At 41.4% G+C, this 25,293-nt stretch overlaps 3 protein-coding genes across 5 annotated transcripts; 2 read left to right on the forward strand and 1 right to left on the reverse strand.

Moving 5' to 3' along the window:
- The first annotated feature begins 2,689 nt into the window (after positions 1 to 2,689).
- On the forward strand, positions 2,690 to 8,232 carry pllp (plasmolipin). Its single transcript, XM_027023490.3, has 4 exons — positions 2,690 to 2,966; positions 6,607 to 6,780; positions 6,926 to 7,042; positions 8,101 to 8,232. Exons 1-4 carry the CDS (start codon positions 2,829 to 2,831, stop codon positions 8,206 to 8,208), a joined length of 537 nt encoding a protein of 178 aa, XP_026879291.2. The 5' UTR covers positions 2,690 to 2,828; the 3' UTR covers positions 8,209 to 8,232.
- Positions 8,050 to 11,002, reverse strand: arl2bp (ADP-ribosylation factor-like 2 binding protein). The gene is made up of 7 exons (XM_027023489.3): positions 10,886 to 11,002; positions 10,484 to 10,553; positions 10,300 to 10,361; positions 10,065 to 10,171; positions 9,888 to 9,973; positions 9,534 to 9,630; positions 8,050 to 9,351 (listed from the first exon to the last, which is right to left on the reverse strand). Exons 1-7 carry the CDS (start codon positions 10,905 to 10,907, stop codon positions 9,259 to 9,261), a joined length of 537 nt encoding a protein of 178 aa, XP_026879290.2. The 5' UTR covers positions 10,908 to 11,002; the 3' UTR covers positions 8,050 to 9,258.
- Positions 11,003 to 12,072: 1,070 nt separating this feature from the next.
- Positions 12,073 to 25,266, forward strand: arih1 (ariadne ubiquitin-conjugating enzyme E2 binding protein homolog 1 (Drosophila)). Of its 3 annotated transcripts, none has more exons than XM_035525039.2 (14): positions 12,073 to 12,560; positions 14,332 to 14,399; positions 14,532 to 14,676; positions 17,198 to 17,290; positions 17,626 to 17,681; positions 18,842 to 18,908; positions 19,093 to 19,199; positions 20,236 to 20,278; positions 20,912 to 20,983; positions 21,076 to 21,206; positions 21,785 to 21,851; positions 22,304 to 22,564; positions 22,674 to 22,786; positions 22,906 to 25,266. In XM_035525039.2, the coding sequence occupies exons 1-14, from the start codon at positions 12,276 to 12,278 to the stop codon at positions 22,988 to 22,990; spliced, it is 1,593 nt and encodes a 530-aa protein (XP_035380932.1). In that variant the 5' UTR covers positions 12,073 to 12,275; the 3' UTR covers positions 22,991 to 25,266. The 3 variants fall into 3 exon arrangements, with proteins under 3 accessions (XP_035380932.1, XP_035380933.1, XP_081571595.1); XM_035525040.2 differs by having other exon boundaries at positions 21,785 to 21,842; XM_081715469.1 differs by lacking the exon at positions 17,198 to 17,290.
- The last annotated feature ends 27 nt before the right edge of the window (positions 25,267 to 25,293 follow it).

Genomic DNA, 25,293 nt, shown 5'->3' on the forward strand with positions numbered 1-25,293 from the left:
ATATTTGGTTATATCACATGACAAAAACAGTTAAATTTATTTTAACTGGAAAATTATGTTAAAATGCTGTTTGTCGACTACAGTTCTGCATTTAACACCATCATCCCCTCCCTACTCACTACTAAGTTGGGGGATCTAGGACTGCATACATCCCTGTGCGGCTGGATCTCCAACTTCCTAACAGACAGACCACAATCAGTACGGGTGGACAACTGCGCCTCATCCACCAGTGTTGTGTCCTAAGCCCCCTGCTCTACTCACTGTACACCTATGACTGCACAACCACTTCCAGCTCCACCATCATTGTCAAGTTTGCTGACGACACCGTTGTCATGGGTCTGATCTCGGACAACGACGAGAGGGCCTACCTGGAGGAGATTAAACACCTGGAAAACTGTTGACAGGAAAATAATCTCCTCCTAAACATCAGTAAGACAAAGGAGCTGATCGTGGATTGCAGCAAGAAGCAGGAGCGGCACTACCAACCTGTGAGGATCAGTGGAACCACGGTGGAGAGAGTAGATAGTTTCAGGTACCTTGGTGTTCACATCTCGCAGGAGCTGTCCTGGTCCCGCCATACCAACTCCCTGGCAAAGAAGGCTCGTCAGCGTCTTTACCACCTCAGACGCCTAAGAGACTTCAGACTGCCCTCCAAGGTACTGCGGAACTTCTACACCTGCACTATCGAGAGCATCCTCACGGGCAACATCACAGTCTGGTTTGGGAATAGCACCAAGCAGGACAGACAAGCACTCCAAAGGGTAGTGCATTCAGCAGAGCACATCACTCACACAGAACTTCCTGACCGACAGACCATCTACTACAAGCGGTGCCAGACCAAGGCCAGGAGGATTGTGAAGGACCCCACCCATCCCAACAATAGACTCTTCTCTCTGAGACTGAGACTGAAGAGGAGCTTCTTCCCACAGGCTATTCGGGCCCTGAATCAGGGAAACTGATAAACTGTGGGGACCACCACCACCACCATGTAACATAACTCTATATATATATATATATATATATGCACACAATTACCTTGTAACACAACTGTAAATATGTTATTCTACAAAATGGATCTGTACATTCTGTAGATTGTGCACATATATACACAACCATATACATTGTACATTGTGTATATAATCATAATATACATATATTGTACATACACTGTTAATATATTTTGTACATACATACATACATACATACATTATATATTTCACATATATAGAATATCTATATTTCTCTATGCACCCCTGTTTTTTTTTTCCTCACGGCACGGAGGCTCCCTGTTCCTAGAGACGACAGACTGAACGTCACTGTCCACGAGAGAATCCCCATAGAGGACCTCCTCCATCACCATCGGTGGATCCTCCACATAATCGGACCCCAAGTCCGATCGTAGACTGACGTCGCTGTATTCCCCTTTCTCTCCACAATCAGCGTAGCCCTCATAATAGTCCATGTAGGGATCATAGGACACTGCGGAGTCCACTTCCATGTGCCAATTCTTGTAGTCTGGCTGGTCTCTGCAGGACTTCGCAGAGTCCGACCCTGGACCATATTCAGGGCCCCCTCCCCTGTTGTGGGAGTATGGAGTGAGGCCAGGATGGCGGAGGGTCTGTCCGCGAGGTGGTAGGAACCTACAGAGTCCGACTCCGAGTACTGGACATCATTGTATCAGTCCCGGTATTCCAACGCAAGTCCGATGTACAACTATACCGAGTCCCCACCGGGACCACTCTCCCCTGCTGTGGGAGTCAGGAGTGTGCCCAGAAATAAGGAAGGCTTCCCTGCAAGAGCTGTGGGAGCGTGTTTATATCCCTTCTTAAACTTTTTTTTTTTTTTCCCCCCTTTCCCAGGCATCCTTCGTTGGTGGGTGTTTCTGTGACGGCAGGATGCGGAGATGAGTCGTAGTAAAGAGAAACATACGTTTATTCAGACACTTAACAAAGAACATGTAGCACGCAGGCTATTTGGTTCAAACACCAACAACACAGACACGTATACTAATGACACAATGAGGAGCAGGTGTGAGACACGGGGAAGGCGTGGCCACACTGACGAACACACACGGAGATGTTGGAGGGGAGGGTCCGCACCATGACATCATGTGAGATGACAAGATTTTAAATCACAGTTGTAACCAGTGGGATAATCCAGTGCCTCACTGCAAATATATAATTTGCATGGAAAACATTATTCATTAAAATGTAACATGAAGAAAATGAACATTATGACAAAAATTGCAAAAAATAATGTCTGGTAACTTAGCTATTTAATAGAAATTCATGTTTCTTCTTACTTTTTGTTTGATATGTGTTTCTGATTTAAACTTGTAATTGAGTCTAATTGATCAAGTGAGGCAACATTGATTCTGCAGTTTCCCACCGGTCACAATTATGACCAAGAATAAAATTTTAATTTTCACCAACTTTTACAAATCATGTTTTTAAAAGACATATTGTTTGTATCTAGTGGCTGTTCAAGGAGCAAAATTCATGAACCCACACATAACATTTGGCATTAAATGGGTTAATGCATTAATATTCATCTTTTATCTGTACACTGGTTAAACAACTATGTCAACTTCTATTCAATTGAATGTAGTCATGTGATTATGTTATTTATTACCTCTGAGGCCTGCCTACGCTAAGGAGGAACAGAGAATGAGACGTAGCTAGCAGGCACCATAAGAGAGCTGTCCACTTGGATAGAATTACTAGGAAGTGTTAACACCTGCACTGTCTGGGACTGTTCTTGGTTTAGTTGCTCCTTTTATAATCTTAGTAACACTACTTTTTTTTACAAAATCTGTATTTGGAATAGAGATGGCGGATTTTCCTGGGAAAGTTAACACTGAGACAAGCTCACCCCAGCCTCAGACAGGATTAAGGCAGCACATGAACATATCCATGGACTTCGTCTTCGTCAAGACCATTCCTGGAATTCTCATGTTGGTGGAGATTGTGAGTTGTGAGAATAAGACCATGTAACCTTATTGCTTTGTCCCTCAGTTTGCCTGTTTTCCAGTGTATAGTCTTCCAACCCTCTCATTCTACTCTCTTCTCTACCTCTATCTGAGACCCTATACCATCTGGTTCAGATATGCATGGCAAATCTTCCCAACATCTTGGCAAGTGCTCTGAGGATTCAAAAACCAATTGTATCAGAGTAGTGAGTGACAAGATGCTGACAAACAATAGGTAGTCTTGTCTTTCTTTTTGAATGTTACATAATTGTTCAAATAGCATTAAAATGATTTCTACAAAGATTCAAAAATGTTTTATTACAGTAAACATCTTAGTGGGTCATTTGAGGATTTTTTCAGAACTGTTCATTTAAACCTGATAAACATGGAAGTATGATCCATGGCTTAATGAGTTTACATAAATTCACTATTTGTGAACAGATTTAAGCAAAGATGCCAAAACATTAACCATGCTTACAACCAGCACACAGTTACAGAAAGTTCTCTGCTAAGAAGTTAATAGTGTTGTCATTAGTCAGCATAAGTGTCATGACGCATGTCAGTCAACACTACAATAACTTTATCTACTCTCAGCCCATCCCTGTGTAAACTACAGTCTTTATGGTCACAGCAGTTCAAAGAGCATTGAGGTTTAGGAGTGTACATATCCCATTTTCCCCCCACTGTTCCACAGGTGTGCACATTTATTTTGATTCTGAATAAAAATATTTTATTTGACAAATATTACAGTTGCTATTTTTATTGTAACAAGTGCACAGGAACTATATAGGAATGATGTTGGAATATAAAAAAAAAGGCTTTATAGGAAGTTCAGTCTTTCATCATACAGTTCCATCTACAAGCCTGTTGGTGCTCCTGTGTCAGATCTTAGGTGTCATACTGTTAGGCGGGGGAGGTGGAGAACGAACACACTTGCGAAATGCTTGTGCCTTGGATGTGATGTGAAACGGTACTAAGTACGGAAACTATAATATGGACAACAGACAGACCAGATAGGAGAAATGAGAAATAAGTTTAATAAAATAAATGGACTTACCAGGGACACAATAGAGAATAGGACAGTCTAACAGGGTTAGGGCGAAACTAAGTTAGACAAAATAACGTTGACTAAAGCGCACAAAGTATTACAGACGAGGGAACAGCAGAGAAATAAACAAGGAAAGCAACATGGACAGTGAGGGTAACTAAACAGGAATATACAAAATACATATGCGCATGGCCGATAGAGATCTTACCAAAAACAATGAAAGACCATCAAACTAAAAGCACCAGAGACAGGGTTTATGCAGACACACTCATGAAGGCTAAACGTCGATCAGCTGGAGCGAAAGGGGAGGAGACAGGGAAACATGGAGACGGACGAAAACCCGGAAGTGCCTCGGTTGCCGTGAAAACGGGGAATGCTCAGGTCTGCGGATGTGACACCAAAACAAAAACTTTGAGAACATTTATAGATAAATAATATATTTGGCGTAATGCTATGGATTGAACAGCCTTGTAGGTAACACTTTATGTGCCCAGTGATGTAGCTGAGAAAATAATAGCATGCCCTGTCAATATCTACAATAGTCCATTCATGGTGACAAAGCCCCAGAAGCCACTGTTTGTCTCCAACAGACAAAAGATTTCAAGGGCTTGTTAAATGTGTCAGAGGGTGTGCGACTGATTCTTGTTTACTTTAAACATTTAAGCAGCCATCATTCCTAAATACCTAGGCCTAAAGCCATTCATTTACATTAAATTATCTCAATTTAATTTATCTATTGTCATCATGCATATACATACAGCGCCTCCAAGTAGTATTCTACCCCCTGCAGATTTTACAAATTCAACAAGTTGCAAATAATTTGGAGCCTTCAAACTTTGAACAAGTTGCATTTATTAACAGATGCCTAAATATTACAAACAAAAAGTACAAGTTGCTCAATTATAATACATTTTAAAACATTACAAGTAGGGTCAATTATTATTCAACCCCAAGGTTTAATATTTTGTGGAATAACCCTTGTTTGCAATTACAGCTATTAATAGTTTTTTTATAAGACCCGATCAGGCTGGCACAGGTCTCTGGAGTAATCTTGGCCCACTCCTCCATGCAGATCTTCTCCAAGTTGTCTAGGTTTTTTGGGCATCTCTTGTGGACTTTGATCTTGAGCTCCTTCCATTAGTTTTCAATTGGGTTAAGGTCAGGAGACTGACTAGGCCACTGCAACACCTTGAGCTTTTTCCTCTTAAACCAGCCCTTAGTTTTTTTGGCTGTGTGTTGGGGTCGTCGTCCTGTTGAAAGATGAAACGACGACCCATCTTAAGATCCATGATGGAGGAGCGGAGGTTTTCGGCCAAATCTCCAGGTAGGCTATGCTATCCATCTTCCTGTGGATGCAGACCAGATGGCCAGGCCCCTTTGCGGAGAAGCAGCCCCACAGCATGATGTTGCCACCACCATGCTTGACTGTAGGGATGGTATTCTTGGGGTCGTATGCAGTGCCATCCTTTCGCCAAACGCCCCGGGTGTGGTTGGCACCAAAGACCTCAATCTTGGTCTCGTCAGACCAGACAACCTTGAACCAGTCTGCCTCAGAGTCCTCCAAGTGATCATGAACAAACTTTACACGGGCCTCAACGTGATGCTTTGAAAGTAAAGATACTTTACGGGCTTGTCTGGAACCATTGTGGTGGAGTACGTTACTTATGGTATTTATTGAAATCAATGTCCCCAGCGCCATGAGATCTTCCCAGAGCTCCCTCCTTGTTGTCCTTGGGTCAGCCGTGACCGTTCGGACAAGCCTGGCCTCAGCACGGGAGGAAACTTTGAAAGTCTGTCCAGGCCGTGGAAGGTTAACGGTAGTTCCATAAGCCTTCCACTTCCGGATGATGCTCCCAACGGTGGAGACAGGTAGGCCCAACTCCTTGGAAAGGGTTTTGTACCCCTTGCCAGCCTTGTGACCCTCCACACTTTTGTCTCTGCTGGCCTTGGAATGCTCCTTAGTCTTTCCCATATTGATCATGTGTGCTGTTCACTTGTTTGGGGAGGGGCTTTTATAGTCAGAAAAGGTGGGGAAAACAGAAAATTACTTCTTAATACTTGAGGGAACCAAACAGAATTCTGGTGGTTTGAAGGGTTGAATAATAATTGGCCCTCTGGTAAGCTTTGCAAAATTTAAAAAAATGATAAAATAAACAGAGAAATAACATTCTTTTTTGCTGCAGTCCATTTCACATGTCCAGGCCCATCTACAGTCCAAATTTCACAATGCTAAGTTAACTCCAAATGTATAAACCTGCAAAATCTGCAGGGGGTTGAATACAACTGGGAGGCACTGTAAGTGTGCAATATAATGAACTGTAGTTTAGCTAGCCTCAGGTGTATAAAATATAAAATATAGTCCACGTAGTGTCACACACTAAATGCAGGACATTAGGTACATAACACAGGACATCAGAACATATAGTATACATTTAAGAGAAAATTTAAGGTAATAAGTATGTCTGACCAAGATTCTTTGGCTGTTTTGACATTCACAGTGTTCAGGTATGTGAGGCTGTACAGTTGTCTACATTGTACTTCTTAGCAAACAATTAGCATATATGTTTAAAATGTGCCTCTTCCCTAACAGGTTACAGGCATGCTGGTATGGGCACTTATCTCCAGTGCTGCCTACCAGCTGGTCCCTGCCTTTGGTTGGGTGTTGTTTGTGAGTGTGACGCTCTGGATTCTCACCATCGTCCTCTTCGTCATATTGTTTTTGGGTGTCTATCAAAATGTAAGCTTTGTGCCTTGGGCTCTTGCGGTGAGTCAATCCCTCCTTCAACTCACTCAGAAAAAAACATTTCAGTCCAAACAAATAAGCCATACCAGAATACACTGCCTTTACTTTTTTTTGGGGTCAAATGTGTAAAAATATAATATTCCTTATTTTTGTTTCCTTCCTTTAGCTGATGGTATTCTACACTGCAGCAACCATCTTGTATCTGACTGCCTTTCTAGCCAATGCATTTTCTGTTCCTGTATACATGTTTGGTTATAATTTTGACCGTATGGTAGCTGCTGCGGTGAGTGGGGGCATTTCCTCTGTCTTTCTTTAGCTCTCGCTTTCTCGCACAGTATGTGCCAAGGCATACTTGACGTGTGGCATATCTCTGGACAAATGACATCAAAATCATGGCCTTTCCTGTCTCAATCTCATTTAAGTGTAGTTGGTTGAGAAATAGGCTATGGCTTTGTGCTTCATTAGAGTTACATAATGCTATCTTTTCAAACAGAAACAATAGAATACTTCAGTGGTAATTGTGGGGTGTACCTGAGCCTGCTTTGTGTAGACTCCTGGAGAACAAAGAGGCTTATGTGTAGAATACACTGTGATCACTTCACGGAGTCATACCGCTTACCTCTGTTAGGTGACAGATAATATCTCCCTGCATCTTCCTGGTCTAAACTAAAAAGGAATTCAGAAAGGAAAGTAGAAAGGAATCCAGAGGTGCCTTTATATGAAGCCATTGTCCCTCTGGCAAAAATATCTTCTGATGTTGAAAATAGTACTAATTGAACATGCATAAAACAGCATGTTATTGTTTTATTTTGTTATGTCAAAGAGCCTTAAATTGCCATTGTTGAAATAGCATGACTTGTGAGTTGGACAGCGTTCTACTATGACCCAATAATGATTGCAGAGCAGGTTATGAAGATTTATAGGCCCTCTGAATCTGTGTTTTCATGTCCATCCCACTCAGAGTCCACTGTTCACAGCTCAGAATCACATGACATGCAATTTCCTGCTGTGGAAAAATGTAGCTAGGAAAATCCTGGCCCCACTGCTCAAAAACCATGTCAGCAATGTAATGTATAACTGATTATGTACAGTTCTGCAATTGAAAGAGTAGGAATTCATAACCTACATACCTAAAGAGCCTACACAATAACTACTTCTGGATTGTTTGAGCCCTAAACATTTTTATATTTCTAAAATATTTTTATTTTATATGTGAGTTTATAATCACAAACTGGTTACTGACATGAAAAGTAATGTGATATGGATAAGGATGAAAGGAAGCATGTTGAGTCAATCTTAGATAGTAGTCATTTTAATTTGATTCTGTTTTGTCTCTAACAGTTTTTTGGCATTGTGGTCACACTGACTTATGGTGCCAGTGCCTTCTTTGCCTACACGGACTGGAGAGGTGATGGGGGAAATGCAGCCACTAGCACTGTACCTGTGTAGGAACATCCTCCATCCAGACTTAAGTATGACATGGAAGAGACCCGGATGGCAGTGTTTCTTGAAAACCTTCCTTCGGTATCGATAATAGCTGCCCAACCCCCTCCCCTTCTCTCTCTCTCTCTCTCTCTCACACACACACACACACATTGATCAAATATGTGTAAACTCCATGATGTTTGGAGTTAAAATGGGAGTTATTTTTGGCATGTTTATCTTTTGGTGAGCTTTTAATATATTAAATTACATGTATTATGTTTTATTCAACATAGATCCACATTTACAATTACTATCAAAGGCAAATACACACACACACACAAAAAAACCAACCAAAAACAAATATAAAGCATTCATTTGGTACAACAGAAATGGTAGAACATTCAGACAATATAAAAGAAATCACAATACGAAGTGTTAAATAAGTAGTTTTTCAATCTCCTAACAATGTGACAAAAGTTATCCAAAACCTAATAAAGTGACAAAAAGGACTAAGGTAGAAATATGGGACAGAAAACCCACGTAATAAAAGGTCTGGAAAGGCCGGCCATCAGTACACATGCCTGGACCTGTATGCCTTGTGCCATATACTGTTCACAATATCTCTACAATAAGACATTTAATGGCAGGTGCTTTCTGGGGATTTTAGAAGCCCTTTTGATTAATGAGGTGTAAGCACATATTTGCAGTGTAAATGGTAAAAGATAAAAATACAGGGAGTGGCCAAACAGAAGTAGATGAAAATCTTAAAATTAAAATAACCCAAAATAACCCACTGATACAAAAAGAAAATCCAATTCCCTTGGTATACCTTACAAATACTGTGAGAGGAGACATGCCAGAAAATATTAAGTTTAAATATTAAACCAAAGCAAACTCAAGTTCCCCATCATTATACTTAAGGCAGCAGAGATTAGGCTCCTGAACGTGGTGCAAACTACTTAGGGGGAAGTATAAATAAGACGTTGGAGGTTATTTAGGAATTAATTTGATGTTAGGGATACATGAGTGACATGGGTCAGTGCTACAATATATGAGATCTCATCGCTCCCAACTTCAGAGAGAACCTGGTGCCGCTGTGGCGGCAGATGAACTTAAAGATTTAACCATCAAGCCAGCCCTGAGATCCGTTCCACGTCCCTCACGCTCCTACAAACAAAGAAGGCTCCTGAAGTTATGCAAGTTATAAAGGACTGGAAATTCAGATCACAACACTTGCAAAAAAACATCAGAAAAATAATTTCAAACCCTGCTTAAGGCTAAAGTCAGATATGTCTCACATATACATATATATAAACATATAATGAAAGCATAATAAAATTATTACTTACTGCTCTATAATCAATGAACATCTCTTTAAAGGCCATGAAGTCTGTAAAGGTGAGAAGCATGTCAAAAATATCCCCTGAGACTTCATCTTTGTGTTGCCTTAGTAGAGATGAAGGAGAAAATACATTCAGAAAGAGCTCAACTATAATTTGTTCATATGACATTCCATCTCCACTATCCACAATTTTCAGTGGGTATTTCCAATACTGTATCTTTAAGCCAGTCTAGAGAATAAAAATTTAGGAATTTTGGAACAAATGAAAAAATCTGACTAACATGAGTTAAAGAGATGAAATGAAAAAAACCCTCTTGGGTATTTTCAATAGCATATATTTTGTACACGAATCATAGCTTACTTCAGTGTATATGTAAAGTCATTCATGTTAAATCCAGGAATTCGCTGCATCAGCTGCTGTTCCAGATACTTCTCTAAAAGATCAACCTGATGAAGCATATGAGAACATTAGACACCATGCACCTCAATGAGAATTGAGTCTATGAAATTGACTGGAAGATTAAATAAAGTTGCTTACATATTCATTAAATATTGGTGTATAAATGAGCTTATTTTCTTCTGAGTCATCAAACTCCAAGTAATATTTCTCCATAAAGGATTGTTGAAGATTTTGGAATTCATCATCTGTGGATAGATTTCAGTCTTATGCAATCTGTGTGGTTAACGATGGAAATAGGAACACCTAGTTTAATTAATACCAATAACTAGGGTACTACAATGTCCCTGATGAACGTAATATACACATAACTCACCCATTATGATTTCCTCTATGTTACCAATTACGGTATCAAAAACTGCGTCGGCGTCTGAGGATCTGGACAGGAAATTTTGGCAATACATAAAAGCATCTTTATTGTAATAATCATTTTTTGGACAAAAAATAAAATAGACTGAGGAAATCAAAGCCGTTGTTTACCCGAAAGAGCCAGTACTCACTTCGAGATAGCAAAATCTTCCTCTTCCATGTCTTTCATGTCAACAATATTCTCCCCACTGCCGACCAAATCTTAGAGATGGAAATTTAGAAAAATTGAACATATTTGGCTTTAAGCTTTATATTCCAGAACATACCATAAATGCCAACTTGTTATCTTTGTTAGTTGCCTTAGCTAAGAATTGATTACTTACAAGACAGTGCAGATTGTTAACTTTCCATTTAGCTAACATAGGTAACCCATAGTTAAGATAACATAGATAGCCAGCTGTTATTTAGCTAACGTTGACTCGCTAACAAAAATACTAACCAGCAACAAGTTTCATTAACGAACTAGGAAGTTTATGTTTTTACATAATCTATTTAGAATAAACATTAAACTGTATACAAACAAAAATATTTACCACTCTCTTGAATATCCATCATAGCCCAGCAAGCAAAATACCACAACCCGACCGTTTCAGGCTGCTACGGCAACGGGAGTTCACGTACCTCCATGAAACTGTTCCGGTAAAGAACAGATTTTATTTATCGGTTCCGACTCGCAGTCTCTACTCAGAATTCAGAACCTAAATCTATATTTTTATGAACAATAATAAATTCATTAAAATTGGGACAATTTTCGGATTTTGGAGAAAGGTGTGCAGTGTTGAATCTGTATTTGTTGGTCATGGATACTGGTAACTGTAAGAAGAAAGAGATCGGCTTTAATGGTTTGACCCCCCCCCCCCCCCCCCGGTAAACGGTCAGGTTTTATTTTAATATTACGAAATACATTTATATATCAAAATATGCTCTGTGTAGTAACGTGATTTCAGTGACCGTTTAAAAAAAAAAAAAAAAAAATAAAAATATATATATATATATATATATATATATATATATATATATATATATATATATATATATATATATATATATATAAAACCATTCTGCGTATAAGCTTTGTAAATTTAAAGATTTTCAGTGGGGCACAATACAGTGGTGTACTGAAAAACGGACATGTACCTGGTTGGCTTAGGATCTCTGTAAAATTGGAAATCATCCTTAGCCAGAGAGACACGTCTGCAAAGCACCACGCTGACTATATCAACAGTTTCACATTACTTTCCACGATTTTTTTTTCACACGATGCGACTTACCCGTTATTCTAGAAAGGATGTGGGAGGACGCCTGAGCCATTGAATGACCACGCACAATGTAATTATATTACTGGTCTGTTGTGGGCTGCTCGCAGTACGCATACATACTCCATGTAATATGCATTATCGAACTTAGTTTAACAGTTTTAGCACGTTCATTTTTATCAGCCAGCGTGACTGTTACGACTGTTACTGTTACGTCCATTCTAGTCACAGAGGATTGTTGCGAACATTGTCAAAGGCTTATAATGGACATTATTATTATTATTAATATTATAATAATTATTGTTATTATTATATAATTTATCATCATCATCATCATCATCATCATCATCATCATCATTATTATTGACATTATTAATGACCGCTATTACTGCCCAATATCCTAATTTGAAATAACTTTATTTAAAATTCCCCTCTTGTTGGTAGGCGTATGACGTAAGTCCATGACGCTACGTCACTACGTCTCTTTGTTGGCTCGGCAGCGGCGTATCTTCTGTTGTTATTTTCCTCTGCAGCTTTGAAAAAAAAACCCCAGAAATGCTAGTATCGAGCTAAAGTATTTCGAGGTTGTTTTTTTAAAAAGATAACCGTATATAATTATACACCCGTCGATAACTTGGCTTGTCACGGACCCAGAATCGATCTAGTAATGGACTCGGACGAGGGTTACAATTATGAATTCGACGACGAGGAAGAGGAATGCAGCGAGGACAGTGCTGAGGAGGAACCCGAGGACGACACCCTGGAGCTCGGCGAGGTGGAGCTGGTCGACCCCGTCGTGGCCGGCGGTGAGCGGGACGAGTGTGGCGAGACCGGGGGCAGCGGCCTCGGGCCGGGGCAGGACGAGGAGGACTATCGTTTTGAAGTTCTGACTGCCGAGCAGATCCTCCAGCACATGGTGGAGTGTATTAGGGAGGTCAACGAGGTCATCCAGGTAAGTGTGTTGTAGAGTCACTGTTAGTGTGTGTTTTATTTTACGATTAACCAGCACGTTTAAATTCGCGTCGGAAACCGAGCTTCTCTGCTTGTCGGCCTCGGGGGGGTGGTGGGCTGGGGTGGGGTGGGGTAGTATCAGCGTTAAGTGAAGAAATGAAAACTGGGACACAAACACGGATCATCTGATTTGTTGCCCTGGCCGATAAATTAAGTTAATTAAACCGAATTACTCGTCAGATTAAAATCTGTTCGAGTGTATAGCTAAGATACCTGTCCAGACGTGTAGCTGGAAAACCTAGCTAGGTGAGGTAATTGGACAACTAACTAACAGCAAATGTTAAACAGGCTGCGTAAGAATAGCGTTGGCTTGCGTTAGGTTAAACAAATATGTCTGACAACTAGTTAACAGTTTAATCGCTGGTAATCAGTCACTTGAAGAATGACAACTCCTGGCAGCTAGAGCCCAGTCAGCTAACGCTAACTAGGTTACAAAAGCTACGATAGGCTAACGTTAGGTTAGTCACGATATGTTTCTTGCTTTGGCTGCCGGAGTCTTTTGCCTTAGGTTATTCGAAATATGGCAGCTAGCTAACTGCCTGTCCTATTTATACATGCTCACGTAATGCTCGATTCAAACGGCAAGATAAGTAACTAGCCAACCTAGCTACATACGCACTAGCTAGTTAGCTGATATGAACTTGTTTGTGTTCAGGGTGTACTCGTTTAGAAAGCTTGGAAGGCGTTTTTCGGCGTGTTGTAACTAATCTAGGTGTTACGGTGCATTTAGTTTTACGTCTGCAAATATATAATTGCTATAGAGAGGAATGTTGTCCTTTATAGTCGCTCACCAAGCTGCTAAACTAGCTAACTGAGCTATTCGCTCTAGACAACAACATGGCGGAACTGGGGCCTCATCATGGCTGTTGTCATTAATAGATGGCTGTTGTCATTAATAGATGGCTTGCACTGTCTAAATTAAGAAAACGTCGAGAACACCCGAAAGTTGGTTTGCCTACTTTTCGGCGTAACGAGTGGCCTTTTAGTAGTGTATGGCTGACTACCTGCTGCAATAATTTGACAAGCCGTAATATTGTCAGAAGTCAAATATGATTGCTGGACGGCTATAGTGGTTGTTCTGCTATACCTGGAACAACAGTTAATGCGCTAATCGAACAGCATGATTTACCTGACCTGAAAACACTATTGTAACCTCTCAGACACACCTTAGACCTAGAATAAATATTAGCGCAAAGTATTAGTTACTGATGATGATGATATCTTGTAGCCTGAGACTACGGGTAATATGTGTATTACAAACCCGATTCTTATTTAATTTTAGTTACTTAATCCATGGTTGCATATATGGATTCATATTTTTAAGAATAATTGTTCATCTGTCAGTAAATTGTAAGACTGTATAATCAGTTCTTTCGACAAATAGCAGCAGCTTTTAAACATGCTGCGAATCTGGTTTGTTTTATTAAATGTTTTTAGTCTTTGTTTTTTTTACTTAATTAACTATTGATTTATGAACCTGTTCAGTTAATTTCAGTAGAACTGCTTATAACCTCAATTTATTTTAATGCGTTGTTATATCTCCCTGTAATTTGCATTTATTCTAGAAATTGATTAGTTAATCGTATTAGGACCACTCAATACTGTGCCATGGCATTCCAAATCCTGATTTTTTTCTTAATGCACGAGTGTTCGCATTATGTTTTGTTTAATGAATAAATGTTTGTTGCATTGTGTGTTTTCTCGCATCACAGAATCCTGCAACAATTACAAGAATACTCCTAAGTCATTTCAACTGGGACAAGGAGAAGCTAATGGAGAGGTAAATGAGCTCTTCCACTTAATTGACATTTTATAAACTTCTATAGCTAGCTTGTATTATGACTTTGAGGTCTTGGCTCATTCTTTGAATATCCAAATCTATATAAAGGTAATGCTGCTTCTTTTCTTGCAGGTACTTTGATGGTAACCTCGACAAGCTGTTTTCTGAGTGCCATGTCATCAACCCTAGTAAAAAATCCCGGACGCGCCTAATGAATACGCGGTCAACAGCGCAGGACATGCCCTGTCAGATCTGCTATCTTAACTACCCTAACTCGGTCAGTGTCTAACAATGGTGCATTTATTACTACTTCTAAGTGGTGTATTCATACAGTATTTTGTGCAGCTGTTATCGTGAAATATAATGTGAATCATTTGTCTAATTTGGTAACCCTGTAATAAAAAAGGATGAAACTCATGGTCTTTGATGAATATCTCATCAGACTAAGATGATTTCTCTCCATTGCAAACATTTACATTTATTAATTTGACAGACATTTAACCAAAGCCATCCCTTTATTTCAGATAATCTGATGCAGTAAAACTAAATTTACAATGATTGATCATGTGAAGGTGCAAGACAGTTGAATGAGATTCCACTGCTGTGAATCAAGATAAGGCCTTAAGTGCTTAAGCAGAGATTAATGTGCTTAATAATGTGTTTATAATGTGCTTCAGTATTGTTGTATTGCGGGATTTGTGTGCAGAGTAGAGCAAATGAGGTATATTTTGTGTTCATGTGTCTTTGGTGATATGCTGTATCATGACATATATAAGAAAGACTCAAACTGCGTGTGGGTGTGCAAATGTGCACATACAGGTTTGTGTCAACTTTCTTACATTTCATGAGATAAAGCTAAAGAGACCATTACAGTATGATTGCCAAAATATGTGTGTGGTCACTTAAAACCACCAGCCATTTTCATAGAGTCAGCAGTCATACGGTGCTCCTGTTGTACCAGCTAACTTCACATGGCTGTTTCTCACTGCATTTTTGACTTGTGGATCAAGGCACTAAATGCAGGCTTATTGTGGTGAAACGCATTGCTGCTTTTTGAGACAAACCTACGGAAATTTTGTCTGTGTCGAATGACTGTTTGACACAGCTCATCCACTTGCATAAGTGTCTGAATGTGTGTGCGAGACAGATAGGAGTGTCATTTGAACCCATTTTTTCCTCTTTTGAAATTGACATTTTAAACTTGTGGCGGAGGAGGGGGTGTAGTCAGTTTCAGTGCTATGACTGAAATGCACTCCCAGGTTGTTGTTGCTTAGTTGTTTTGGGAGTGTACATGAGGTAAAAGTCTGCTAAAGCAGACCGCTTTAATTTGGCTCCGAGAGCGGCATGCTAGCAGAAACTGCAGAAATACAATGTGCCATTGGCACAGAGTCCTGTGGTGCCAGGGGACTTGATAGCCTCCATTTCTCCCGGTCTTTTGTACACTGACGTAGTGGTTCAGCCAGCATGGTCAGGAGGTAAAACTGAATCATTGCCTTCAGACAACAGCACCCTTTTGCCCACTACTTGATTTAGAAGAGATGGCGCTAGAATTCATGTGTGTCATTGGAACTTTGCAATCTTCACCTTGTCCAACTGCTACAAGCATACCGTAAGAAGGGTGGCTCACAGAGGCTCAAGACAGGGAGGTAAACTCAATGTTAATCCAGATAAAGAGATGATTTTCCTTGCTGGTGTTCTGATTGCCAGCTGACATCCTTTTCAGCCCTAATCACTTAAATCCCCTCATCACCCAGCTGTTAAAACCTGGTGTAAACAGTGCAGATGTGTTCATTCTTCGCTTTGACAGTACTCAACATTGTGATGGTTCAGATCCAACCGTTCCTACCTGGCGACTCCCGATTTGCAGTGTGCGACAGTCACTGCAAATTGTAGTCACCAGGTAGGTGTGAATTCGATTTCACATTTCCAGATTCGGTGGTCATTGCTGTGTAGCTCGCAGAGAACCAGGATAGCAGACGGTGTCTGAAAAGGCATGCTGCTTACCAGAACTACAAGAAATACTTTTTTAAATGCCTCTATTAATGCAAGGCAGTGCTTAGGAAGCTTTGACAGCTAGATCATTTCATAAGCTTCCATCACCTGATGTGCAGAACTGGTAAGAATTTGTAAGGTCCCTGGTTTAAATGATTTAAAACAAAGGCTCTTTTCTTTTCAGTGGGGAAGCTTTCTGTGGAGCCAAGCATAGCAAAGAGAGTGTTGTTTTCTTCTCTCCGTTCTCTTCAGCTTTGATACGTTACTGTTTGAGGTGGTGTCTTTCATTAGTCAGCCGTTTGATGTTAGCAGTACAGCAGTGGCATGGAAGTATTTACCACTTAATAATTCACATCAGCTCAGTGGGGAAAGACATCAGACTACTGCTGTAAAGGACGTGGGGTTATTGTTTATTAGTTGAGTTTGTGTGATAACATTTAACATTTTTATTCAGGTTCAGGTGGGAATAGCTGTTTTTGCTTGCCATTCTGTGGTTGATTTTGTAACTGATGTAACTACTATTGTGGAGAAAGAACGGGCTTTGTGCGATTGCCCGTATGTACAGCAAAGATGAGAAATTTGCCTTTTGGTGTTAAATAAATGTGTGTATCCAGTAGCCTGAGAAAGTGGATGGCAAGGTTTGATGCGATTGTTATGATTAAATTGTGAAAAACAACTGTGTCGTTGTATGAATTGACTATGTATGGAAGTAAACTCTGAGGGATAAAAGGGAAGTTCATGGTTGTGTGTGTGTGCGCGTGTGTGCATATGGTGTTTTAGTCCTGATTTATAACCCTCTGTTGCAGTACTTCACTGGTCTGGAATGTGGACACAAGTTCTGCATGCAGTGCTGGGGAGACTACTTAACCACCAAAATTATAGAGGAAGGAATGGGCCAGGTGCTTTCTCTCTCCTACCTGCTGTCATTTGTCAAATTGCAAAATGTCAGACTTCATGTAGAATGGACAGTAAGACAACATGATTTCATCTGTCTATCTCTCTGTCTATCTCTCTGTCTATCTCTCTGTCTATCTCTGTCTATCTCTCTAGATAGATAGATAGAAATGGAAACAGATAGAAATGGAAAGATAGAAATGGAAAGATGGACAGAAATAGAAATGGAACAAAGGTGTGTGTTCACACTTAAAATTAGAACAATGACTTGGGCCTCAGGTAGCCTAGTTTTTGTTTTGTGGGATAGGGGCTTAATATCTGCCTTTTTGTCTCATTCCAGACCATTTCCTGTCCTGCCCATAGTTGTGACATCTTGGTTGATGACAACACAGTTATGTAAGTACTTTTTATGTATGTATGTATGTATGTGTGTGTGTGTGTGTGTGTGTGTGTGTGTGCGCGCGCAAGTGTATAAATAAACAAATAAATAACAGAATGCTGTCATGCATTCTTCACTTGCAACGCTGTAGTGTGAAATGGTAACTAGGAGAGGTGTTGAGACTCCAGCTGATCTGATTCTGATCCTGAACAGTAGTTATAGAGGTGGAGCTGAGCTGCGGGCTTCTCTCTGTCTCACAGCTGAGTTGACGGCTTACGCTCAGACAGGACAGCCCAAATCAGTCACCGAGTCTGAAGGTGTGAGACAGAGAGAGGATAAATTATGAAACTTTCTGTAATCATTATAAGTATGAGCAGCCCACACGAAAGGTCTGTGTTTGAGGAGAGCGCACTGATGCTAATCTGTAGCCTCACTCAGCTACAGTGCCCACAGTAATTGACTTGGCCTACAAAGCAGCGTGGCTGGAGGAGACGTAGGGCAGTGTAAAGTACTTGACTTATAATCGGAAGGTTGCTGGTTCAAGCCCCACCACTGCCAAGTTGCCACTGTTGGGCCCCTGAGCAAGACCCTTAACCCTCAATTGCTCAAGTTGTACTCACTCATAATTGTAAGTTGCTTTGGATAAAAGCGTCAGTTAAATGCTGTAAATGTAAAATGTGTGCAGGACTGTAGGACATCAGAGCACACTGGGGAACTTTTGATCCACACTGTTCAAGATTGGTCTTAATTTTGACCAAAATGATTTGCGTTAGTTGGATCGTATGACTGTGGTGATTCATCAAAATGCCCACAGAATCTAGAATGGCTGAGATCAGTCAGGATCCAATTAAAAGGATATGGCAGCTTTCTGCAACAATTATTATGGCACAGTCCAGCACTGTGATGGTGATTAACAAATAGTATGTTGTGTGTCCCTACGTGCGTGTGAGTGTGCGTGTGCGAGCGCACGTCACAGCCTTGTGTGTGTGTGTGTGTGTGTGTGTGTGTGTGTGTGTGTGTGTGTGTGTGTGTGTGTGTGTGTCTGTGTTGAGTTAGGTGGGCTCTGGGAACTATGTATTTATCCTAGTAAAAGTAATTTATTTATGACTGCAGTTCCAAGCATTTGGATATAAAATGTTTGAGGTGTAAGTGTTCCACTGTGTTTGTTTTTCCCCAGGCGCCTTATAACAGATTCAAAAGTAAAGCTGAAGTACCAGCATTTAATAACAAATAGTTTTGTGGAGGTGAGTTCACATGTTGTTTGGGTCTGTCTGTCGTATTACTTGACATAAAACTACAGCACAAACTCACATTATTTGAATATAATATCTATAACCATTTGCATGCATGGAAATTGCATGATTTAGGAGGTAAAGTTTTGTTTGTGGACATGTGGAATTTGACCGTCTCCATCTGCTCCTTCTACAGTGCAATCGACTGTTAAAATGGTGTCCAGCTCCTGATTGCCACCACGTTGTCAAAGTCCAGTACCCCGACGCCAAGCCTGTCCGCTGCAAATGTGGTCGGCAATTCTGGTAAGAGTCCCTCCGAGCACCACATATCCGATTATCTGAGGATGAAGGAGTGAGCTGGAGGGTTTGCCTGCCTGTCAGGCAGCTGTGACACGTTGGAGCTCCCCAGGTCATCTTACCCATGCAGTTTGACTAACTTATTTATGATTCTTGCTAATTGCATGTAGTAATAACTTCTATGGATGTTAAAGGTGATCTTGAAATTGTTAGGGACAGGGACACTTTTTTTGTTTACTTGTGTAGTCACTGTACATATCAAATGCTGCCTTCTGAGGCAGTGTTCGGAGACAGGATGATGGAACTCATAAAATGCTGCCTGCTGAGGGACCTCAATCAAAGTGACTTGAAGGCAGTGCAGATGCATCTCTCACTGCCTCATGTTTCCACAATCCTGTGGGAATTTGTGGGCACTCTGAAGTTTCTTTACAAAACATCAGCTTGTGTTTGTTTTGGTTGTTTTTAGCTTAATTTGTTTCTGAGGAGAAATGGCCAGTGTAAATGTGTAATAGACCACCTAAAGTTACTCAGTCAGTGGTTAGCTGTCTGTATCCTGACAATGGCAGGATGCAATACTGCCTTCAAAGTGTGTCCCAAGCGCAATTCTGCGTTCAAAGTGTGTCCCAAACGCAATTCAATTTCAGGAACCGTCATATCCAAACTCTCTCCTAAGGAAATGTCTCAAATGACACCATGAGCAGCAAAGCACAGTGGCAGCTGCCTTCGGTTTCAACCAGCACCTCCAAGTTGTCTTTGTCTCTTGGATGAGTGTGTCTATATGTTACTATTGTGGTCCTATGTATTAAACACTGTGGCTTGTGGTAATAATGGTTTGTTGAAATATTGTTCTAGAACTTGGCTTTACCCAAGGAAATTAAAACACTCATATTTGGTTAAATGAATATTTACATTGGGAATGCAAAATGCTGCGATAAACATTTGTCTGTTGGGACTTTACTTTGTTTGTTAGGGAGATACCATATTGACGAAAGGTGATACTCTTGTGATATGATTGTGATGCTCTCTCTATTCTCCAATGCAGCTTCAACTGTGGGGAAAACTGGCATGACCCAGTGAAGTGTAAGGTATGCCAAAACAACTCACTCTCTAATGTGCACGAACGCATTGAGTAGGAGACAGCAGATCATTCTGATGTTTATGCCTAATGCCGCTCTTACGAGGATTTTCCTTTTGTCAATTTCAGATTTTTAAAAATTATGTATTTCTGGTTGCATAGATCATGGTGATAATTAAAATATTTATAAAACCCCGGCTTGAAATTAGCCACTGGTTTTAATGTCAAATGCTGAATCACAGTGCAAGACCTCATCCTTCTCTGCTACCAGTCTAATGGCAGAACTTGGGTCACGCGTATGTGGAGTGTGGAGAGAGCCAGAGCTCTGCCTCTGGTGAGCTGTGCGTTTTTCCCAGTGCACAGCGCTAGAGCAGGCTGCCCCTCTCAGTTCTGAGAGCCCCTCTAGAGACATGTCTTGTTGCGGGGGTAGTTGTGGTGAAAACAAAGGAAACTTCTCGTCCCTTGTGTCTCTTTGACATGCATTAGTAGCGTCTATCAGTGAGATCATCCTTAACCCTTTTCCAGCTATGTTACAATTCTCTTTTCCTGCATATGCTTATTTTCCTCAGTCCAAGTATAACGTTTGCTGAAATCACACAAACACCGAGCATGGTGCTGAATTATGAATTCTCTCTCCCTTCAGTGGTTAAGAAAATGGATCAAAAAGTGTGATGACGACAGCGAGACGTCTAACTGGATTGCGGCGAACACCAAGGTCAGTGGGCTGTGTGCGTTCTACGCTGTGAACGAATTCTGCTTGGTCCCACTACCCTGTGGGATTTCAGCTCCCTTCCTCTTGTGGTGCAGGAATGTCCCAAATGCCACGTGACCATAGAGAAGGACGGCGGCTGCAACCACATGGTGTGTCGGAACCAGAACTGCAAAGCGGAGTTCTGCTGGGTCTGCTTGGGCCCCTGGGAACCCCACGGATCGGCCTGGTTAGTCGGGCTTTGCGATGCACGAAGGACTTGTTTTGTTGCAGGAATGATGCCCGTTTCAGGCTTTCAGTTTAAACAAGTGCATAAATGTAACCAAACGCGATGCTTATTGGAGTCTAAAGAAAGCTACCTTGGGCTGTGCGAGGGAGCTGTAACATGGTGAGAGATTTCATTATGGTGCCAGGTTTAGTGTTTACTGTAAGGGACACTTCTGGCACTGGGATTGCCTTAGGTTCTGCTTTGGGAATCTGCTTTGCAATCACCCAGATTTTCTGAGGTGTTGGTTCAGTATTCAGTAGTGACTCTGTGTGAAGAGGGCAACATATTCCTGCTTCAGTATACTCCCATTAGGGACCAGGAAAGTAAATATTTCACGTTTGTAAGTAAATTGTGGAAAAGAGGAACAAAAACATTGAATAGAGACTAAATCGTAGCGCTGTGAAGCTCAGTTGCTATTTGTTGCACTAGTGCACCGTCTTAAATGGTGGTTATCATGTTTTTGAGAGGTGAAACATTAAATATGTTTTTTGCACTGTCAACACGAGGTGGATAAATGCCAAATTCCGTTCCCCTCCCAGGTACAACTGCAATCGCTACAACGAGGACGATGCCAAAGCTGCGAGAGATGCCCAAGAGGTACGCGAGGTATTTCAGAGCGGGGTGGGGGTGTGGGGGGGTGGGCTGTGCCTAAAGAGGCTCCTCCCTCACTAGCTCAGCCTCCCTGGAGCAGACCCCTCGGAAGCTTTCCTGCTGCACTACGGCCGTCTTCTCCCTGTCTCTGCTTCTCTCTTGCATTTTCCTCTCTCAGGGCTTTAGATAACGCGGCGTCCAGCACCTCCAGTGCAACACAGATGACACGCTGAACTCCAGGCCAAGACGTCAAACAACCCCCGCTAAAGCCCCCCCCCATCCCCCCCAGCCCCACACACACGGTTTCACTTTCACTCTTCTAACTTTAACTGGGGATTTCATTCAATTACAAGACAGGCTTTTGTGGGCTGCCCCTGGGCCTGATGTGTAGCCTCGACGTGTGTGTGTGTGTGTGTGTGTGTGTGTGTGTGTGTGTGTGTGTGTGTGTGTGTGTGTGCTCTTTGCAGCGCTCTAGAGCAGCCTTGCAGAGGTACCTGTTCTACTGCAACCGCTACATGAACCACATGCAGAGCCTGCGCTTCGAGCACAAGCTGTACGCGCAGGTGAAGCAGAAGATGGAGGAGATGCAGCAGCACAACATGTCGTGGATCGAGGTGCAGTTCCTGAAGAAGGCCGTGGACGTGCTGTGCCAGTGCCGCTCCACGCTCATGTTCACCTACGTCTTTGCCTTCTACCTCAAAAAGAACAACCAGTCCATCATCTTTGAGGTGAGCTGGTAAAAAATTGAAGACTTGTTGTTGTTTACAAGAAACTGGTCAGCCCTCTGTTGGAAATGAAACATTAACAAATTTTGTGTTTTGGCGGTTGCTCCTTCAGAACAACCAGGCAGATCTGGAGAATGCCACTGAGGTATTGTCTGGATATCTGGAACGAGACATTTCCCAGGATTCATTGCAGGACATCAAACAAAAAGTACAAGACAAATATAGGCAAGTCTGCTAATGCAGTGTGTGTTGCTCTTTCTTCAGGGTCAGGCCACTACAGCCTAGTTTTGACTTTAGCAAGTGTGAATAATTTTTGTGTGTGACCTTGTGACCTTTTTACACAGATACTGCGAGAGCAGACGACGAGTTCTACTGCAGCATGTGCATGAAGGCTATGAGAAAGATCTGTGGGAATACATAGAGGACTGAGCAGCGTCCTGTCACCACGGACTGGGAGAGAACCTCCACCAACTAGCGCGCAGATGCAACAGACCCTGGGCAGCAGAAGTCTCTGGTGCCCGAGGGCAGCACAGGCTTCCGGAGCCACGACCCACATACCCCACCCTCGCACTTCTGGCATCCCCAACACCCAGACTTCACTCTGTTTGTTTGTTTTTGTTTGTTTTTTTTTTGTTTGTAATTCAGCTCTTTTTCTTTTTTTTTAATTGTTTCTGTAAAAGAAACTTTAAAAGTAAATTATATTTAAATAAAAAAGTTAGAATATTCAAAAATATCACATGTACAGCAGTATTGTAAACAGAGTACCATGATAGAAGCCTGTGACCCAGCCACAGCCAATAGATGGAATTCGTCCTCTCTTGGTTTGTGTTGTAACAACCCCTTAAACATCAGACTCCCACTGCCTCCCGCTGCTTATCTTGACCATAAGTGTTTTTGTTTCGTTCTTTTCTTTTAAATAGGTCCATTTGTACATGTCTATTTGTACATGTCTCTGTGTGCGCGTGTGTGCGCGTGTGTGCGCGCGTGCGTGCGTGTGTGTGCGCGCGTGCGTATGAGCGCGTGGGTGTGCAGTATGTTTTGATAGTTTTCGAAATGGCTTTAATTGTCCTGACCATATTAGTTTGTGGTATGATCCATGTCTGAGTGCTGAATGTTGATGAGTTGATTGTATTGGGGGGACCTTTTTCAATTTAAACATAGAAGAAAAAAAAAGTTGGGGGGCAGGTTGAAGCAAATTGGTATTTTTCAATTTGTACATAATACATATGCATGGATGACCAAGAGTGGCACGTGTTTGCATACTTTTTAAATTTAAAATGATATTTATTCTTTACAAATATTTAGAAAAAACAGATGTATATTTGCTGTGTAGTATCTCTCCTTGCCTTTGCTGGTCCCTCTTTTTAAGAGGTTCAGACACAGGATGCTTGACTCAAAGCAGGAGTCCAAATCTCTCCTCTTTTCGCTCCACTACTCTCCTCCTCCCACCTCCCCCTACGGTCTCCTGGACTGTGGAGTATCGATGGAGGAGACTGAAGCTGGAGCTCTACCAAATGAAACTCGGTATGCCAAGGAGGAGCTTCTAGTTTACTGCGAATTGGAATCCCAGCAAGTTGTGGCATGGTGAGCAGGATGGGAGCTCTTCTGAAGTCTTAGGAAGACACACCACCTGTATGAACATCTAGCACTGACCATGGTGGTGATGGCCTTTTATATCAATCGGCCAGCCTCTTTCTGTTGTGTGCGTGCGTGTGCGCATAGGTGTGGGCGTGTTTGTGTGTGTGTGTGTGTGTGTGTGTGTGTGTGTGTGTGTGTGTCGTGCCCCTCCCTGCCCTGGTAGGTTTTGAACTTTGATCGGATGTTAACTTGAGAGCCAAACTGAGTGACATTCACTCTATCTCTCATATTCACTCACACACACATATATATATATATATATATAAATTACACACACACACTTTTTATATTTTCTGCTTCTCTCTGTAAAAGGTCTCTGTTCTTCCCAGACTCGAGGTTTTCTTTGGTGCACTTATAGGGTATGTTTGAGGACACTGGCATGTATGAATGGAAAACTAGTTTTAATGATGTTGGTCAAAAGAAGTGCTCTGGATTGAGCCTCTGTGAAGCAGACGAGGCTCTTTTCCACATCCATATTTAACACTGCAGACCTGGTATCTTGTCATCATGTGTGTTGCTGTGAAATTCAACGTTGCTTTTTGCCCATGTTGTGCTCAGGGGTTACGTGTCTCAAAGATTCTCACTGTACAAGTGTTGATCCAGTTGGTTTCATTACACGTCTAAAATTGTATTGAAAACAAGTTGATTTAAAAAAAAAAAAAAATCAGTACACTGAGACACCTTTGTACATGAGACCAGGTTAAAGGGTTTAAGCGAGGGCTCGAAGGGTTTGATTCACCTTGGTGAATGAGTATTCCCGGTGTAGTGTGTTGCACTTCTGAGGTTTTCTAAGGTTTCTTTAATCAGAGGTGTTGGAGTCATGACATGCCAGTTTTATGTGGTAGTGTAGTTCAGTGGGTGGGTGGGGGTGTGTGTTGTTTGCTTCTGTCCTTGTGGTGGTCAGAGAAACAAATGGGGCAGATGAGGAGGACGCAAGGACGCTGACGTGTCCTCTACCATCTCAGTAATGAATTACTTTGCGTCTTGTGGTTCGGGGAAAGTGATCTATTACTTTTTTTGTTTGTTTGCTTGCTTCTTCAAAGAAATAAAAATGTAATTTAAATTAATGTACTTTTAAAGCATTCTTCAAATTA

The sequence above is a fragment of the Electrophorus electricus genome, chromosome 6, assembly GCF_041902795.1.
Source record: "Electrophorus electricus isolate QZ-2024a chromosome 6, ASM4190279v1, whole genome shotgun sequence".
Taxonomy (NCBI): domain Eukaryota; kingdom Metazoa; phylum Chordata; class Actinopteri; order Gymnotiformes; family Gymnotidae; genus Electrophorus; species Electrophorus electricus.